The sequence below is a fragment of the Pseudogymnoascus verrucosus genome (assembly GCF_001662655.1).
Source record: "Pseudogymnoascus verrucosus strain UAMH 10579 unplaced genomic scaffold scaffold_18, whole genome shotgun sequence".
Classification (NCBI taxonomy): Eukaryota; Fungi; Ascomycota; class Leotiomycetes; order Thelebolales; family Thelebolaceae; genus Pseudogymnoascus; species Pseudogymnoascus verrucosus.
The window spans coordinates 61,747-79,275 of NW_017263669.1; the positions used below are offsets into that span (position 1 = coordinate 61,747).

At 53.5% G+C, this 17,529-nt stretch overlaps 7 protein-coding genes across 7 annotated transcripts; 4 read left to right on the forward strand and 3 right to left on the reverse strand.

Annotated features, from left to right (window-relative positions):
• The first annotated feature begins 141 nt into the window (after positions 1-141).
• Positions 142-2,428, forward strand: VE01_04621 (uncharacterized protein). Its single transcript, XM_018274092.2, has 2 exons — positions 142-304; positions 353-2,428. The coding sequence occupies exon 2, from the start codon at positions 1,199-1,201 to the stop codon at positions 2,222-2,224; it is 1,026 nt and encodes a 341-aa protein (XP_018130951.2). The 5' UTR covers positions 142-304; positions 353-1,198; the 3' UTR covers positions 2,225-2,428.
• Positions 2,331-4,285, reverse strand: VE01_04622 (uncharacterized protein). The gene has a single exon (XM_018274093.2). The coding sequence runs from the start codon at positions 4,054-4,056 to the stop codon at positions 2,440-2,442; it is 1,617 nt and encodes a 538-aa protein (XP_018130954.1). The 5' UTR covers positions 4,057-4,285; the 3' UTR covers positions 2,331-2,439.
• Positions 4,286-4,296: 11 nt separating this feature from the next.
• Positions 4,297-8,127, forward strand: VE01_04623 (uncharacterized protein). The gene has a single exon (XM_018274094.2). The coding sequence runs from the start codon at positions 4,749-4,751 to the stop codon at positions 7,728-7,730; it is 2,982 nt and encodes a 993-aa protein (XP_018130953.1). The 5' UTR covers positions 4,297-4,748; the 3' UTR covers positions 7,731-8,127.
• On the reverse strand, positions 8,087-9,188 carry VE01_04624 (uncharacterized protein). The gene is made up of 2 exons (XM_018274095.2): positions 8,580-9,188; positions 8,087-8,527 (listed from the first exon to the last, which is right to left on the reverse strand). Exons 1-2 carry the CDS (start codon positions 8,923-8,925, stop codon positions 8,178-8,180), a joined length of 696 nt encoding a protein of 231 aa, XP_018130948.1. The 5' UTR covers positions 8,926-9,188; the 3' UTR covers positions 8,087-8,177.
• VE01_04625 (uncharacterized protein) lies at positions 9,118-12,705 on the forward strand. Its single transcript, XM_018274096.2, has 3 exons — positions 9,118-9,766; positions 9,814-12,428; positions 12,480-12,705. Exons 1-3 carry the CDS (start codon positions 9,503-9,505, stop codon positions 12,637-12,639), a joined length of 3,039 nt encoding a protein of 1,012 aa, XP_018130947.1. The 5' UTR covers positions 9,118-9,502; the 3' UTR covers positions 12,640-12,705.
• On the reverse strand, positions 12,629-13,684 carry VE01_04626 (uncharacterized protein). Its single transcript, XM_059463635.1, has 4 exons — positions 13,506-13,684; positions 13,220-13,456; positions 13,028-13,144; positions 12,629-12,976 (listed from the first exon to the last, which is right to left on the reverse strand). The coding sequence occupies exons 2-4, from the start codon at positions 13,412-13,414 to the stop codon at positions 12,776-12,778; spliced, it is 513 nt and encodes a 170-aa protein (XP_059319742.1). The 5' UTR covers positions 13,415-13,456; positions 13,506-13,684; the 3' UTR covers positions 12,629-12,775.
• A 432-nt stretch (positions 13,685-14,116) lies between these two features.
• Positions 14,117-17,068, forward strand: VE01_04627 (uncharacterized protein; the record flags this gene model as incomplete). The annotated part of the gene is made up of 1 exon (XM_018274098.1): positions 14,117-17,068. One exon carries the CDS (start codon positions 14,117-14,119, stop codon positions 17,066-17,068), a length of 2,952 nt encoding a protein of 983 aa, XP_018130949.1.
• Positions 17,069-17,529: the final 461 nt, after the last annotated feature.

The window sequence follows — 17,529 nt, forward strand, 5'->3', positions numbered from 1 at the left end:
TCACTGCGCGTCTGTCCCACATCAGGCGGACAGCGGCAGGAAGGGCGGGAAGCAAGGGATCGGGGGAACATCCCTTCTGCATCCGACTGCCGACTCCCCCCAACCCAACCCGTCCGATCTCATCGATCAATCTGTAGGTGTCCGAGTCATCATGTACTGTTACATTGTGCTTACACATGAAATATGCTATAGAGAATCGAATCTATTCTCGATCGTGGTGGCTTCGCAAACAAAGGGATCGGACGACTGCCTGGAAATGGCCCGTTGTTGTGCGCCAGGGCCGCGGAGCTGGGAGGAATGAAAGGTATGCTTACGTGTCGCTTTGTTTGGAGGTTTATTGAGATGCAAACAGACGCCACTGTTAGAGATGAGATGAGTCTCACGATGGGTCGGGCGTCGAGGGAAGGGACAGCCTTCCGTCCTGTCTCTCCTGGCCGTCCCTCGCCTTACAGTGAAACAACACGGGGATGAAACGTTGAACCACAGATCACAGATATTCACTGTAGATGATACAGATGATAAAGATGATACAAACAGACAGATACTGTATAAAGTGGACAACTGCCAGCCACTAGTAGCCTTATTGACCGACGATCGATCTGACCAAGAAGCGGGCAATAGGGCTGGTAACATCTCGGACCACCGACGGGCCAGCCGCACGTCAACACACCCATCCGAATCCAAAACACTGCATATCCCGCCGCCTATCAGTATGTGTACCATACATCCGCCCCGTCACTTCTCTCTTCTCATATCACAACATACCCAGCGCCGTGGCAACACCCCACCATCATCATCCTTCTCGAATAAAGCGTTTCCTTTTTCATCTTCTTCCCGCCCTTCTCGTCGCCTGCGGTCTGGCGATCTCTCGGCCAACTCGCTGAAATGGGATATGTGGTATGCATGTTGGCATATTCCACATTTGAGATCTGATCGTATGCCTAGCCGCGCGCATTAGACCCTGAGTGTGAGTTCCTCTTACTGTCTCAGTATATGGAATATATCTTACCCTCCATTTTCCCTTGTTTCGTTTCTTTCGTTTCTTTCGTTTCATTCTTTATCTTCACACATTCTCCTTAAAGTCTCATACACACATCTATCTACCTATCTATCTATCTATTGATCTGTCTGAGAAACATCCGCGTCACGGTCCCGAGCCACAACATTCTCTGCCTGAGTCCTGTCCCTTCGGCCTAGAATGACCGACATGTCCCCGTGCCGGTTGTGCGCAGCACCCTTCCCGCCCGTGATTGTTCGCATAGTCGACGCACCCGCGCTCCCAGCCCTCCCCGAGTTTGAGGATAAATGGCCCAACTTCCTCGATTCTCCACTTCCGCCAATTCCTCACCCTTCTCGCTCTGCTAAGAAACAATATTACCGCCTATTCCCACACCAGAGAGCAATGCCTCCTACGCCGCCGTCGTCGCCGCGGCACTTCAAGCTTGTGACCAGCGATAGCACTATCCCAGCGTACGATCTGCACGCTCTGTCGCCCCTCTCGCCAATGGAGCAACTCTTCCTTGTCACCCCGTCAAGCGACACATCGAGTCTGAGCGACCCGTCAATCCACTCCCCCTCAGACGAAGACGACGACTATGACGCCTCAGGACTCCCATCCTGGCACAACTCCTACGACTTCCCCGCCACCCCCAGTGCATCGCCCACCGAGCTATCACCTCTATACAGGTGCAACTCCCCCTCCAAATTCGCATTCGACATCTCCTCCATGCCACCCCCACCAATCCCTCCACGCTCCTCATCGCGCAACTCCAACCACACCACCAAGTCCCCCCGCCAACGTCCCCAAGCTGGACCACCTCTCCACTTCGCTGCGCCGCGCCGTGCGCCGCAGCTCGTGGCACCGGCGTTTAGGCACCATGCGACGCCCCCGCTGCCGCCGCCTGGGTTTGCACCACAAGGAACTATACAGCCACTTCACCCATCTACTTATTCTACAAATACGAGTCCTTTGAGCCCCTTGCTTCCTCCTAGCCCTCTTGCTCGTGCGGTGCCACTGCCTACGTCGCCGGTCTTGGCTGAGAGGAGCGTGTTTGACTATGAAGAGGAGGGTGCGAGGGGGTTGAAGGGTGTTAAGGCGAGGTTTCATAAACATAGTGTCTCGTCGGGGGCGCAGGGTGGGAGGAGGAAGAGCGCGGGGGAGGTGGTGAAGGGTATATTTGGGGGTTGGTCTGAGAAGGGTGGGAGAAGTGGGAAGGGTACATGAGATGGTGGTTAGGAGTTTTTGGACCTGGGATTTGGATTTGGATTTATATTCGGTGTTTTTATTAGATTGGTGTTAAGTGTGCATCTTGGATATGTTTTTATGAATATAACGAAATGGTTGGGTATTATATTTATTTAATCCTCTTGATCAATAACAAGAGTACTTCTGATTGAAGAAAGCACCCCTAGGAGCTTAACAACTTACTCATACATTGCTCATCTAAAAATATACAACTTACTCAAATCCACCTTCTCCACATCCAACACATCCCTCGCCCTCTTAAACCTCATCATCACCAACCTCTCCTCCGCCTCCCACCTCCCCACCCCCTCCTCCACCACCTCCTGGCCTCGTCCAAACCACCCCTTCTTCACCACACCACCCCCCTCCTTCTTCCTCCTCTTCTCCTCCTTAGCAAGCTTCCCAACCATCTGACTCCAATTATCCAACCCCGTCTGCAAACACTGTCTGCACACCCTATCCTCCTTAACCCCGCCTCTCAACTCCTCTTCCGCAACATCAACACTCTCCCTCGTCCACGCGAGCCCGCTCTCCTTCCCCGCTATATCAGAGGCGGAAGCATACATAATCTCCCCAATAAACGCCATCAGCGCCGCCTCCTCGCATTTCTCCTCCGATCCCCGAGTAGGGGCTAGATTTCCATCCGGTGGCGGAGGCGGGAATTCCGGCGGGATGAGCGCATACTTGACTAAATCGACAGCCTGCTTAGCTAATCCCCCTCGATCTTCCACCTGCTTTGGCGGTGCAGCCGGCAGCGCGCGCCGCGCCCGGAGAACAGATAGGAAAATTGGTAGAGCACCGGCGAGGTCTTTATTCCTAGCCTTATGCTCCGCCATTGCTGTTGTGGCGCGGAGCACATTCCGTGACGGCGCTACGGCTGTCGGTTTGATTGTGTGCGTCGCTGGATCCACCACCGAATCAGGCTCTGCGATGCTAGACTTCGCGATATCAAGACCCCACTTGAACATCTCTCCCGCCGCCTCAGGCGTCCCCTTGTAATCCAGCCACGATCCGTAGGCAAGCGCAGCGTAGAGGCGCTGGGTGTCTGTGAAGCCGGTTGTCGTCAAGATACGCATATAGAAAGTCTCCGGCGGTAAATACGCCGGCTCACAATCATCTTCGTGCGGCGGTGGGGGGCATCCGGGCTGGAGGGGACGAGGGTTTGGGTTCGAGGGGCCGACGATGGCGACTTTGGGGAAGACGAGGCCGCGGGTTTTATCTTTGGCGCAGGAGTCGAGGAATTCGGCTGCGCGTGCTGCGCCCAGGAGGGCTTCGTAGTAGCCTCTACGCCAGTTCTCTGGTTTGGCGGTGATGTCGTATCCTGACCTTCCCACGCCGGGGATGAGGATCTGGCTCTCGTCCTCGCCCTGCTGTACTAGTCCCGCGCCATCGATCTCCGGGTCCTCCAGCCGCTTCAGCAGCTGCATATATCTATCCCCGCTGAACGTCCAGTTCACACCACCTGCATCGCGGAGTTTCTCCGAATCGTGGACCCGACAACCGCGGTACAGTTTGCGCGACCAGAAGGTGTATTCGTGCGGGCTGGGGAACTCGCGTTCCATCTTCTCCTGCTCGAAGCCGTATGCGGCGATGAACAGCAGCACGCCCGAGGAGAGGGCGTAGATGCCCCAGCGCAGCTCCATCTTGAGCCATGCTTTGCGCTCCTTGGTGAGGATGCGTGCGTAGAAGGTGCGGGGACGCGGGGAGGAGTGGTGGAGGTAGGGGAGCTGGGGGCGGGATCGGGGGAGTTGCGTGAAGTAGCGGATTAGCGGCCTGCCGCCCAGCAGGATTCGGCGTGGCATCGGGTTCATTGTTGCTGGCCGGAGAGCCCGGTTAGGCTACATATGATGCGATTGTTGTGTCGATTGGCGTAGGGCGAGGTTGGCTGTCGTTGCGATGGATCGTGGTCTAGAGTTAGTTTACTTTGGGCCCAAAAGTTTGCGGAGGGCCCGGCCCGTCTTTGTTGCTAAGTATAGTATAGCCTTAAAGTGTTAAGCGTATTGTATGTACCTCTTTAAACGTCTAGTGCTTGCATCTGTCTTAAGAGCTGAAGCAACAATAGATTTATTATACAATAATTTTACAATCTTCCTATATACCATACTATATACAATATAACCACTCTATGACTGGCTTTTGTTATACCGAGTTAAAATCGTACACCAGTTACAGCATTGGCCATCTTGCAACTGCTGACTAATCAAATCCCTTTGACAATTCGCGGCGTTGGATCGTCGACCCCAACCACCCCCCAAGACACTCCGCGCGCGCTTGTCTCACCTTCTACATCAAGACCGACGCACAGAGAGACATACAGACAAACAAGAATACCACGGTTGAACGATAGACACGGCTTCACAATGACTTTATGAAGACGCTTTAGGAAGACCTCACTCATTTGAGAATGATAGAATGATTCCCAGCAAGCACGCGCCGTCGTCCAAGTTATAGTACAAGCAGTCGCATACTCCTCACCAAGCCGCCACTTCCACCACATGCCACGATGCCGTCGCGCGAGCGTGAGACCTCAGCTGGAGCCGCGAACGCGCTCACCCCGGGCTCGCTGAAACGACACAAGACGCTGCCCCATCCCAAGCGCGACCGATCCACCGAGACCTACTACTCCTCTCCCCCGTCGACGGCGACCCAAACCATGTCCGTTGACTCCGACGTCTCTCCCCCATCAACATCGTCCTACGACCTCAGCCCACGCACCCTCAAGCACGCATCAAAACGAATAGGCCTGCCAGACCTCCCGCCAACTCCTCCGGCGCATTCGCGAAATCCCTCGGACGAAACTCAGACCCCAGCCGTGCCATTCAGGGCGAATGGCACAGCGACAGATTCGTCCACCCCGAACACTCCGCCAAACGTTCACAGTCCGCCTACTCCTGACTTCACGCCCCCGCGAAATCCCAGACGCGCGTCGTTGATGCGGCCGGCCCCCAGTGAGAGGAATTCATCATCACGCGCTGAATCGTTCAGGACAGCACGAGAGAACCAGTCTTCGGAGGAGATTCGCTCTGTATTCACTCCGGGAGAGTCCACCCCCATGGATCCAGAGCCGCTGTATGTTGGGTTGGGGCTAGACTTGGATATAGATAGGCGTCGAACCCCGACGCCGGTGCTGCGTCAAAAGTTTTCCTTTGAGGACGAAGAGTTTCGCCGCTTTGACGGCGACTGGAATGTGACAGACAGAGTAGAACGCAAGGAGAGGTATCGCCGAGACGATGATCTCATGAAGAATGTGACGGTGCGGAGGCGCACGGCGCGGAAACCGTATCGTTTTGATGAGAGTCCTGTTATTCCTGTTATGCAGGAAGTGCGCGTTGATCGCCCTGTCGCGCCAACAAACGCGACGATTCATTTGCAGGAGTTTGGGCTGGGGAATGGCACGTCGGACATGGTTAAAGATGTTAGCTCGGCAGATACGCTAAGAGGGAGCGAGGTAAACCGGCAGCTGTGGCCTGAGAAGGCGAGAGCAGAGAGCTCCCCAGTACCTGATGTACGACGGTTCTCGTCGATGTCAGGAAAGTCGAATGCTACTACTATCGGGGCTGTTGTTGTCGTTAATTCGCCTCCAACTCAGAGAAGAACGCTACGACATACTAAGAAACAGTATGGGCTGCGGGATTTTACCCCTCCGGGTCTCCCAACTGCACCAGCAGTAACTAATGGCCAGCCCAACGGAGCAAGCGAAGTTGCAAGCCGGATCATTAACAAGAGCAACGGATCCTCGAGGCATAACCACAACAGCCTCAACTCCACCGCGACCACCACAGCAAGCACCAGGTCACGCAGGAGAATCTTATCCGAGGGCGCTATCCCTGTCGTCGTGGTCCCTGAGCGCCGATCCTCAGTGAAGCCTGCTCAGGCCCCCTCCCTCCGCTCAGCAAGCAGCCGTCACACGAGGAAGAGCGTATCTTTGCAGTCTGCTCCCTTGTCCCAGTCAGCTGGGTCTAATATCCCCGGCACAATCGAGCAGCCCACCATCCGGCAGAGGCGGATGTCCGATTCCGCCACGTCTCGGGTCCAGTCAGAACGCAGTACCGATGGCCCGCCTGTGATCCCGCAGCGCCGTTCATCTCTCTCCGCACCGACGAGCAGGAATACTTCCCGCTCGGGATCTCTGACCGCAGAGAGCCTGCGGGCGCATAACGCAATACAGGCGGTTGAAGCCGCCAAACTCGCTGCACTAGCTCCTCTCCCACCGCCCGTGCCGCCTAAGGATAGTGTACCACTTAGCAACACGCTGACTGTTGATACCAATGGGGACCCGTTCTTCGGCCAACGACTTTCGGCTCAAGTTACGCCGTTCTCGCAGTCATCACACGATACACATGGTACGGCACTCGAGATATCCGAAGCGCTGGCTATAAACCTGTACCCGCACCAGAACAGGTCCGTACTCATGATCGAACACGGCCCTCTGCAACCTCGCTCTGCGCCCAAAGGCCGACCAATCCATCTCCGAACCTCCTCACTTCCTCTCCCAACCGATCCAGATCCTATGACACCCCCCCAACGCGGCTATCCACTCGAAATGGAAGCAGACTCCCCGCTCCGCAACCCCCGCGATCCCCCACAACCACCACTCATTAAATTCATCCCTCCCACTCCCGCTGCCGTCTCCCCTGATGACGACTCTAAACAACTCGGCCACGATTTCCTTTCCGGAGAAGCACACACCATCTCAGCTGTGCCGCCTGAACGTCGTCCGTCGCTTCTGCAACGCGCCCTCTCCGCCCACCGCCGTGAGAGCATGTCCATCTCCACCATCCTCCCACGACGTTTTTCCCTAGGCCGCCAGCCACAGAACAGCGTCGATACCGCGACTCCGCATACGTACCCCACCGTCTCTGACCAGCCCGCTGACACGTCGCGCCTGCATCCATTCTGGCGCCCTGCGCGCTTCTGGGACGATCTGGACAGCGACGATGAGTACTCTGACGACGAGTGGGACGACCGCAACTACTACCCCCCGTCAGCAAATGTGCATCCTGCACTGTCGGCGCCGAAGCGAAGTCTCTCTTCGGTGTTGAAACGCACCTTCTCCATCATGCCCGCGCGCGACCGCGAGATTGGGTTTGGTGCACCGCGCCGCACGATCCGCCGTTCGGGGTCGGGGAACCTGCGCGTTGTGCAGAGGAACAATGGTAGCGTAGGGAGCGTCGCGTTGGGGGAGTATGTGCGCTTTGCGAGTGCGCGACAGGGGATGCGGAATTCGAGCGCACCGATAGAAGGGATGTCGGGAAGCGATAGTCGGATGTCGAGGGAGCGGATGCGCGATGTTGGGTTTGGGAGGTGGAATTTCAAGGTCGGGGTGAGGTGGGTGAGTGTTTCGGGGGTGGAGCGGTGGGCGGAGCGGAGGAGGGAGAGGAGGAGAGAGGGGTTGAGGAGGAGTATTAGTGGGCCGAGGGGCGTGAGGGATGGGGTGGAGGATGTGCTTCGAGGGAGGGTGGAGGGGGGCGCGAGAGCTGATTAGATGGGTGCGTGGGAGGAGGGGTGTATGAACAGCGACGGGGGAAGGGAAAAGTAACCCGGTATTCACAGGACGGTCGAGATTTTGATGGGCCCAGAGAGCGTTGTCTGCTGTGCGGCACGCGGCTGGAGGTCTATATAACTCATTTTTGCTTTTTTAGGAGCGCGGTGGACACTTCATGAGGGTTATGATTTATGATCTTGATGATTATACATGGCTTGCTTTGGTTTAGGATTTTAGGGTTTTAGGGATGGGGAGTTTGGGGCTTTTTTGCGTGCTTGAAAATTAGGGAGTCATTATCATTATGCAGGATGGGAGGGGAGCGGGAGTGGGCGCAGATAGTTTTAAGAATATCTTTCATTCGCTGGATTTGTTCTATAGAGGGCTCTTAAAATAAAAGGGTTCAAATTTATGGCGCGTGTGTTGTTTCCCCTAGCGGCCCTTCATCACCTATTGAAGAGCTGCCTGCCAAACCTTAAGCCTATCAGGGTTGAATCCCGTCCATCCCTTATCCGCATAGCTGCCGCCACCAGCGCCAACCTTGGCGGGGAACGATTTCCCTTCGTTGCTCAGCTTCGTCAAGACATCCTCCGCATACTCGAACCACACTTTAGCAGCATCCACATCTGCTGACGAGGCCTCGCCCGTTCCCTCAAATGCTGACCGTAACGTCCACAAGCCGAACATGGAAAAGTCAAACGTAGGTGTAGATTGAGAAAGAGAAGTTAGGCGGGCTAGGAAGGCGTTTATGTTGCGCCACTGGCTTGCAGAGAAGTCGTTGGCAGAGCCTGTGCTAGGAGCTGTGTTATGTTAGAAACCTAAGAATATCGAGAAAGCGGCGGGTGGTTATACTTCTATTCCATGCGTCTCTTACAGAAACACCAAAGAGGGGTAGATCGCTCCACACCTTCACCTTCTCCCCCCAGACTTCAACCTCGCTCGCACCGTCTTTCGTGAGGGTCTGCTGCTGGACGGCGCGCACGATAGACACTAAATGTTCTTGGGACTGGTGCTCGGTATCCGCCGCCACATTAATTATGCTTTCCCAGACGGGCCTAAGACTGCCTTCAATGTCCGACTCTGGAGACCCTGTTGAGAGTTTATCTTCGGCTGGCGCTGTGAGAGCACGTGCGGCCGATGCGGGGTCGGTCTTTGACGCGATGGAGGCATTTAGGGAGTGGAGTTCCTGAGAAGACATTTTGGATGTGATAATGCAATTTTGTATTAAATGTGAATAAGTTGAAGCTATAGGAAATTACCAGTCAAATTTATATACCTGTTTTGGCGTTTCTTATAAGCGCTGCCTGAGAGCCGTCAAGGTGTGTGGCGGGACAGCGTTGTGAGTGGTCAAAGCTTAGCTGGCGGGAGCTCCCTCACCAGTCCACTTTCATGGTACGCCAAAGCGTCGACGTCATGTCTTCCATAGAATGTCCAATTCTCCATTAAATGTCCGAATTATAGATCCAACTACCCTAGAGCCACCTTTCCTTTGTTCAGAAAAACAGAATATGTTCTAAAATCAACTTCAATGCCGGGCCAATAATTCCGAATCAAGGCAAACGGAGCTCAAACAGCACCGTCGACCCCGCCCACACCGCAGTTGAACCGTACAGCCAACCCCTACAACCTCCAAATTGGCATCCCGTTTCCTCCGCAGCATCGCCCGCCAAGTCCCCAACTACTTTCCCGAGTCGCTGATCGGCCCAGCCTCCGCGTGGACTGGCACCTCGAAACCCAAACCGGGGCGGCTCGACTGGCCGGAGCCAGACGCAAGCATGACCCCGACCTCGTCAGCAGCGGCCCCGAAGAAGGTGGAGAAGTCGTACCTCTCGTCGGCGGTGGAGTCGATTTCGCCGTGGACGAGTTCAAGGCCGGCGACGCCGAAGCCGGCGCAGGGGAGTGGTGTGGCGGCGGAGGCGCAGGCGCAGTCGGCGCAGAGGGGTGGTGATCATAGTGTCGGGCGCTCGCATGGGATTAGTACGAGGAGGTATCCAGAGGATTGTCCCCCGCTTAAGACGAAGTGGTTTTATGCGGTTGATGTAAGGCTCCTGTGTCAGCTACTTGGGCGCTTGCTAACGTGTTGAAGGCTCCAAAGCGAAAACCTAAGTTGCTGAAGGACGTCAATATCGAGTCGAAACCGCTGCCTGCGCCGAAGAAATACTTGACGTTCTCCCCGGGAGATTCTCAGTCTATCGAGAAGGCATATCAGAAGTTTATCGAGGATGAAGAGGATGAGGGCCAAACGGCTCAAAGTCCGATCGACTTGACACAAACGACACCAGAGTCAAAGCCTGGCAGGAAGGAGAATAGCTCTCTGGAAGGGGACGGTTCTCTGAAGCAGCGGAGGACAATCAAGGTACCTGTCAATGAGGACTATCTATTTGATGTCGACATTGAGGAGAGAGAACTCGCGCCGGTTTATTGGCTTGGACCAATATATGACGTGAGGAGGGGTACCTGGTTCTATCAGGAGGGTTCGACGCTTCGACCGTGTGATGAGAACTTGGCAACACAGCTGGAGGAGGGATATCTGAAGGTCAAGCCATTTCGCTATCCGAAGCCTGCCGTTAAAGATACTCAGCCAAAAACTACGGAGGGGGGGAAACTGCCTACCGACATGGGTGCTTCCGAAGTCACTCCCAAAGCATCTGCTGAGAATTTGAAAGCGGCCACGGAGCAGGCTGGAAGAAAGCCTACGGATGCCGTACACCAACCTCAGACCCACCGCCTGTTTGGCTCATATATGAACTCCATTGTCACATACCAGGATGACACCGTTGCGTGGCTATCAGATGACAGCATCGTTTCCCGCATGAGTACAACCGTTTACCAACGATTCGCAGGAGGTGGCTATATGAGCGGTGTGAAGATTGTCCGAGGTTATACTAAAGGGGAGAAGACTTCAACTGATGCTAAGACTGAGGTTCCTTTGGCCCCAGAAACAGATATGGTAGATGAGTCTGATAAGGCAGGTCTTCGACTTGATGAAAGGCAACAGAGGCTTTTGAAGCGCAGATCTGCCCCAGCCGGGACGCTGAGGGCATCCGATATTCGCGACTTACATGCCGAAGCGGAGAAGCCGGCGTCAAGCGGTAGTTCGACCCCGAAAGCTGAAGAGGCAATAAGAAAACTAGACGAGAAGGAGATTCGGGATGATTATCAGGACCATCCTACCGAAGATCAATCGCGCGAGATTGAACATTTGATCCTGGTGACCCATGGCATTGGACAACGTTTAGGGATGCGGACCGAGAGCGTAAACTTCATCCACGACGTCAATGTCCTCCGTCAGACACTCAAAAGCGTGTATGGAAACTCTGCGGATCTACAAGCTCTGAATTCAGAAATTGATAAGCTTCCAAAGAACTGCCGGATTCAGGTCCTCCCAGTGTGCTGGCGACACTTGCTAGATTTCCCTCGCCATGGCCTAAAGCAGAACCGCAAAGAGCATGATCTTGCTGATGTCTCTAGCGAAGACGAGGAGTACCCAAGCTTGGACGACATTACCGTTGAAGGTGTCCCATTCGTGAGAAGTCTCATCACTGACCTTGCGCTGGACGTCTTGCTTTATCAGAGCGCTTATAGGGAACACATCTCTAACATCGTGCTCCGCGAGTGCAACCGGGTGTATAAGCTTTTCTTAGACCGCAATCCAGATTTCAACGGAAAGGTCAGCTTGATCGGACACTCTCTCGGCTCCGCCATCTTCTTCGATATCCTCTGTCGTCAAAAGGAAGACAAGGATACGTACGGGCTACCCCAGCACCCGAAGTTTTATCACAATCGACCGGGTGTGCAACCTCAAAGCAAGAAGGATGGCAAGGATATGAGTTTCGATTTCGAAGTCGAAGACTTTTACTGCCTCGGTAGCCCAATCGGGCTCTTCCAGATGCTCAAGGGGCGAACAATCGCCGCTAGGCATCACCCTGAAGCAATGCCAGCGCAGAGCCCCATGGATTTGGATATGCTGGATGACCCATTCCTCGCCGCAAATAGCCATCCCAACGAGACGTTTTTCCCCACAAGTGGGCTCCCCTACTCGATCTCCTCGCCGAAATGCGCACAGCTGTATAACATCTTCCATCCTTCCGACCCCATTGCGTACCGCCTAGAGCCCCTTATAGCGCCAGCCATGTCATCCCTCAAACCGCAGGCGCTTCCATACACGAAGAAGGGTCTCTTCAATACGTCTGCGGCTCAAGGCATCACAGGAATCGGAGCCAGGGTCGGCCAGAGCGTAAGCGGTCTCTGGTCGAGCTTCAGCTCCGGAATCGCCAGCAGTCTTATCAACCGAAGCCTCGGACTCACTGGTGAGGATATCGCCAAGATGGAGCGAGCACAGGGCCAGAGCATCCGCGAGTCGCCGTTGTCTATGGGCGCCGGAACCAATATCTCTGGTGGTGGCGTCATTACCGATACTCGCACCCTGACGAGGGAAAACACCAATGAGAAGCAGAGGCAGCTAGCGGAAGATACTGCCAATGCGGACCGCGAGGGCAATGAGAATGCGCCGACGCTGATTGATGACGATATAGAGACCCTGTATTCCGGTTTCCAGAAGCGGAGGAAGAGTCATCAAGGGAATGAGGAGAGTAATAAGGAGAGGATTGCGGCGGATGAGAGGGCCAAGAAGCTCAGGAGGGAGGAGATGAAGGTTAGGGGCTTGAATGAGAATGGACGTATTGATTTCAGTATCCAGGAGTAAGTTACTATCGTGAAGCTCTAAAATGAGGAGACGCTAATTTGAAATAGGAGTGTTCTGGATTTCAACCCTTACAATACTATCGCGAGCCATCTGAGCTATTGGGGCGATGAGGATGTGTGCCATTTCATGCAGTCTCAGTTATTATCTAGACACAGGGCGTTCAAGCGGAGGGCCAGCATGGACTTGCTGAAGAAGCCTTTGAAGTGATATTTGGATTCGGTAGGGCCTAGAAGAGTGTAGACACAATAGAATATGCAAATACAGTTCCATCCATCTTCATCTAGCGAATGGTCATTATAATTCATATCTCATACATATAATTACAGCAAGCTCCTGTAGACGACTACTCTTCTCCGTCCTCATCGCTCGTCTCATCGATATTAGCCCTCTGCTCTTTGGCACCGGCGTCGGCACCCTTTACTCTGGCCTTCCTCGGGGCCGCATCACCTGACTCGATTGTCTCGCCCATTGCCGCGAGAGCGGCATTGATATCAGGGATCGCCTGGAGCAGCGCCTTGTACTGGTCGAGCGGCAGAGAGATACCCTACAAGAAGTTAGCACTTGAGATTTATAAAGGCATGCAGCTCGGGTCTACCTTCTTGCCCGGCAGGAAATCACCCGCGGGGTTCTGATAGAACTCCCGGATATTGATTAAACGGGTGCCCTTGAATTCGCTGATGCCGACCCTCCTGCTGTTTCTTCCCTGTGATAACTGTGGTCGGAGATTTGTCAGTCAGTCACCATCCATTCATTATCATCTCTCAGACGCTATTGGCAAGCAACTAACCTCCCAAAACTTCTCTCCGCTCTCGCTTGTCTGAGGAGCCTGTGCTGGTTTTGTGGCGCTGCTAGGCTTTGTGGTCTTGGTTCTCTTGCTTTTGGGTTGGGCGTCGTCGTCAGAGGCGACGAAGCCAGTGCCGTCATCGTAGTCATCGATATCGCTGGGCGAATCCTGGGCGCGGCCGCGCTTGGTGACTGGCATTGTGGAAGATGCGATGGTATCTTGTCTCAAAAGTTGTTTGGGCTGATTCCATTAATTTAATTCATTATCAGAAGGGTATGGGTCTCATTACCTGAGTCGAATGTGGATGCTTGTAAGTGTGAAGTTCAGATATCCATGAAATAGGGTTCGGAAAAGTATCTGGAAGATATCGGGACCTTACTGAGGCTGTCCAGTGATGTAGAATGAACAGCGAATATGGAATCGGAAATATCAAATATCGAGACCTCGGTGTAGACAAGAAGGTTACACATCGGGCCAAGCTTTGGACGCGGTCAATCGCACACCCCGCGCAACAACGCGTACAGTGATTGATAGTCACGTGCCAATGATGGCAGCCCAGTTTGGCTGATCCTCACCCGGCTGGATCCCCCTCAGAACGACTGAAACAATACGGGCTCTACCCTGGGCTGAGGATAAACAAGGAACGAAGAATCACAGATTGAGATTGTTGCTTTCAACCCACTTATATCTCGGTATATATGTCTACGGCAGCTGCTTTCTAGGACCTTTTCCTTGTAAGATGACAGGATCTCCCTTCCTTGCCAGGTCCAGAATCCCAAATACCGTATACGCGGATACTACCGTATAGCTCTCCCATTGCGACAACGACGACTCGACAACAGTTGCGCAATAACTGATGATCGCAACAATCTGCGACAAATCGCGAATCCCCATATCCCAATGGCAATAATCGAAGATAATAAAGACCATCAAGGAAATGGCTCCTCGCCCCTAGACGATGATTCGCCCAATGGAGGAGCTGACGCAACACCCACGCGCGCACCTGCCGCAACGCCAGATGCGACGACTCGACTTCTCCAGTACCTAGCCCATGCGTCCCCCGAACAGCTGTGTGCCATAGCAGTTGGCCTGGCTGGCTGTACATATCTCATCCTGGGGAGGGTCGGCCTCGTGCTTATAGGCGCATTTGGAGGGATAATATTGCATGCGTCCTGGGAGAGGCATAGTGCTGTCGCCGATATCCATACGACACACCCAAAGCAGAACGGCCTGCATATCCTACAAAAAGTCTTAGATTGGAGGGAAAAGAACCCTGCGAATCCTTACGAATTTGACGATAATGACGATACGGACGAGGCGGTTGTGCCAGGGGCGGCCAACTTTGACGACTTTCGCCCTGCCACGGCGGAGGCGCTGAGAGAACTGGTGGAAGCAACAATTCGAGATTATGTGAAGTACTGGTATCTTCCAGTTCTGCCGGAAGAAAAGACATTCCCGCGAACGAGTCAGCAAACTCTGGTGTCGTTCCTTCGCTCTATAGCAAATTCCCTGTCGAAGAAGCGCCCCGCAGACGCTTTTCTGGACTTCTTTACCAATTGCTCCTCGATAGTCATCGTCTTTCTCGGTGAACTGTCAACCGCCATTCTGGCTTCGCCTGATTTCGACATTTCTCCAGAAGATGCAGTGCAGGAATACCTCACCTCGAACCCTGATTCCCATCTCGCCCATATCATGGATGAGAAGCAGCAACAGAAAAAGTTCCAACTGATTGCCAACGATTTGTTACAGAATTTCATTGAGAAGTCTGTGTACAGTTGCAACCCTGCTAGGGTCTTCCTAGAAAGAATATTAAGTGGAGTTGTAATGGAGATGAGTTTGAGGGCCTGTTCCAAGCCAGAGTGGATAAATGGCTGGATTGTATATCTGCTAGAAGAGGGCGAACCAGATATCATTCAGGCGATTGATGCTGGTATGGGGATACCATCTCCGAAGGGGATTCAACCTATGATGGATCAGCCCGATACCAACTCCCAAAAGCGTGTCAGCAGAGCGGACGACGCGATGAAGTCTGCCACAGAGGAAGCGGAAAGGCTAAGCCAGCTAATTGCTGAGGATGAATCAAGGCAGTCTAAAGAGACTTCGAGATCTTCCCTATCCAGGGACACCCCAGACGTTGCCAGGGTATCCTCAAGTCACTCTTCAGATGGCGTACATGTTCCTCTAGGTCCGATTGAAGAAGCGTTTGTCCCGACTTCGGTCGAAGTTGATGCAGAACCGAAACAACCGTTCACAAGCTTCGACCAGATTGCGCCCCAACGAAGTATCGACCTGGATAATGAGACGCCCAAGCCTCTGACACTTGAAGGCGCCGGTATAACTATCATGGACGACGCTTCCCCAGGCGATAACAGTCGCTTTCGCAACAAGCCCACAGGAGATTATCTGGTCCAGATCGAGCCGAATTCCTCGCGTTACTCCGGTTGGATGATTGTTCGCAAATATGCAGATTTCGAGACACTCCACGAAGTTCTAAAGCGCATTGCTCAGGTATCTGGAGTGATAGCCTTCACGCAAACGCATTCCACACTGCCGACTTGGAAGAACCAGGGCAAGGCTGACTTGCGGACTAATTTGGAGAATTATCTGCGCGATGCATGTCGTCATGCGGCTTTGGCGGAAAGCGTGGGAATGAAGCGTTTCCTTGAAAAAGAACAAAGCCAAAGTCAGGGGCAGTCAGGAAAGGGCTTTGGGTGGCCATCTCCCGCAGCTTTTGAGACTATGGGCAAGGGCTTGGTTGATAATCTCATGAGTGCTTCCAAGGGAGCTGCCGAAGGCGGTAAAACAGTTTTCGGTGGTATGACGGGGGTGCTTGGGAATATAAACCCCGGGAGAGGAAGGTCTGCCAGCAAACTGAGTCTTAGTTCTCGTCCTGGCTTTCGGTCTTCCTCATCGCTTGCACCGGAACTTGACGATAGTACCTCCATCAACGGCACTAAGCCATCAAGCGAAGAAGCTCGTAATGGGCCGGCCGCATCTCACAGCGAGACAGCAGTCATCGCAGAAACACCCGAGCATGAGCTGTCCAGTGCAAGTACACCAGTTGAAACCCCTAGTAACGGGGTTAGCGATGCATCCATGAAGTCGTCAATGGAATCTTTAGGGACAGAACAAGAGCCTCAGAGCCCACTGCTAGATCTCGATAACATCGTTCTACCGCCGCCGCCTAGCGACATGCCCGACGACTACGGAATTATACGATCCTCATCATCGCCTGCTTTGTCGAAGAATGAAATTATGACACCAGTCACATCTACGAATGATACCTCGCCAGTCCAATCCATAAGATCCCCGTCGATATCTGAGGCCAAGGTACCTAACAAGCGAAAAGACCCAACGCCCTTCACAGAAGAGGAGACCAGGGTAGCTCTGGAGTTAACATTCGCCATGATCAATGAACTATATACGCTATCATCTGTCTGGAATATACGCCGAACACTCCTCACGGCGGCCAAGACATTCCTCCTCCGACCTGGAAATCCTTCGCTGGCATCCATCCAGGCTCTCGTCCAAGAATCTGTCATCACTTCGAATACATCCGACGCTGGGATCGCCAGCCATCTCCGGAAGATCCGTGAGAACACGATGCCAACCGAAGAAGAGCTTAAAGCATGGCCAGAGGAACTCAGCGCCGAGGAAAAAACAAAGTTAAGGGTTCGGGCTAGGAAACTACTTATTGAGAGGGGTATCCCACCTGCATTGGCCGGCGTCATGGGCCAGGCTGCTACGGGCGAGGCTGTTGGCAGAGTATTTGACTGCTTGCAGGACGAGAAGGTTGCTAGAGGGTTGATGTTTGGGCTCCTGTTGCAAGGGGCTCGGGCGATCACACACTGATATATATCACTCTTGTACGATAGAGTTTCTTGGACATGTTCCACACGACGATTGAAGTTGTACTGTGCATAGTTTAGCTTCAGACTATATGCATTTTAAAGTAATTGATGTATATCTCGGAATATCTTGGTATATTTCGGTATATCTCAGTTATGTTGGATTATTCGAGGGTGGTTATCAAGTTATACGCGAGTGGACACTGTTCGCGTCGCGTGGACTATTGATTACATAATATGGGAAAGCTGTGCCTGTCGTATGTCGTACCTGGGGCTCAAACGGGGACCTATCCGTCCCCTTATTGCCTAATTAGTCCATCCCTCTTCGGCTGACTTATCTTCTTAATCTACATATCTCCACGGCTCGACTGTGTGGCTTCACAAATCCCAACCCACCATCCCCTCCTCCTCCCAATCGTCCTCGTGCGCCAACGTATACGAGGATATATTTTTTACATATCGCAT

Excerpts from the sequence above, each read along its gene's own strand:
- VE01_04624 (XM_018274095.2), bottom strand. The coding sequence starts at position 8,925 with ATGTCTTCTCAGGAACTCCACTCCCTAAATGCCTCCATCGCGTCAAAG. Across the intron at positions 8,528-8,579 it reads AAGAGACGCATGGAATAGAA|CTCCTAGCACAGGCTCTGCC; the intron begins GTATAACCACCC and ends AACATAACACAG.
- VE01_04626 (XM_059463635.1), bottom strand. The coding sequence starts at position 13,414 with ATGCCAGTCACCAAGCGCGGCCGCGCCCAGGATTCGCCCAGCGATATC. Across the intron at positions 13,145-13,219 it reads GCGGAGAGAAGTTTTGGGAG|TTATCACAGGGAAGAAACAG; the intron begins GTTAGTTGCTTG and ends CTCCGACCACAG. Across the intron at positions 12,977-13,027 it reads ATTTCCTGCCGGGCAAGAAG|GGTATCTCTCTGCCGCTCGA; the intron begins GTAGACCCGAGC and ends AACTTCTTGTAG.
- VE01_04621 (XM_018274092.2), top strand. The coding sequence starts at position 1,199 with ATGACCGACATGTCCCCGTGCCGGTTGTGCGCAGCACCCTTCCCGCCC.
- VE01_04623 (XM_018274094.2), top strand. The coding sequence starts at position 4,749 with ATGCCGTCGCGCGAGCGTGAGACCTCAGCTGGAGCCGCGAACGCGCTC.
- VE01_04625 (XM_018274096.2), top strand. The coding sequence starts at position 9,503 with ATGACCCCGACCTCGTCAGCAGCGGCCCCGAAGAAGGTGGAGAAGTCG. Across the intron at positions 9,767-9,813 it reads AGTGGTTTTATGCGGTTGAT|GCTCCAAAGCGAAAACCTAA; the intron begins GTAAGGCTCCTG and ends AACGTGTTGAAG. Across the intron at positions 12,429-12,479 it reads ATTGATTTCAGTATCCAGGA|GAGTGTTCTGGATTTCAACC; the intron begins GTAAGTTACTAT and ends AATTTGAAATAG.
- VE01_04622 (XM_018274093.2), bottom strand. The coding sequence starts at position 4,056 with ATGAACCCGATGCCACGCCGAATCCTGCTGGGCGGCAGGCCGCTAATC.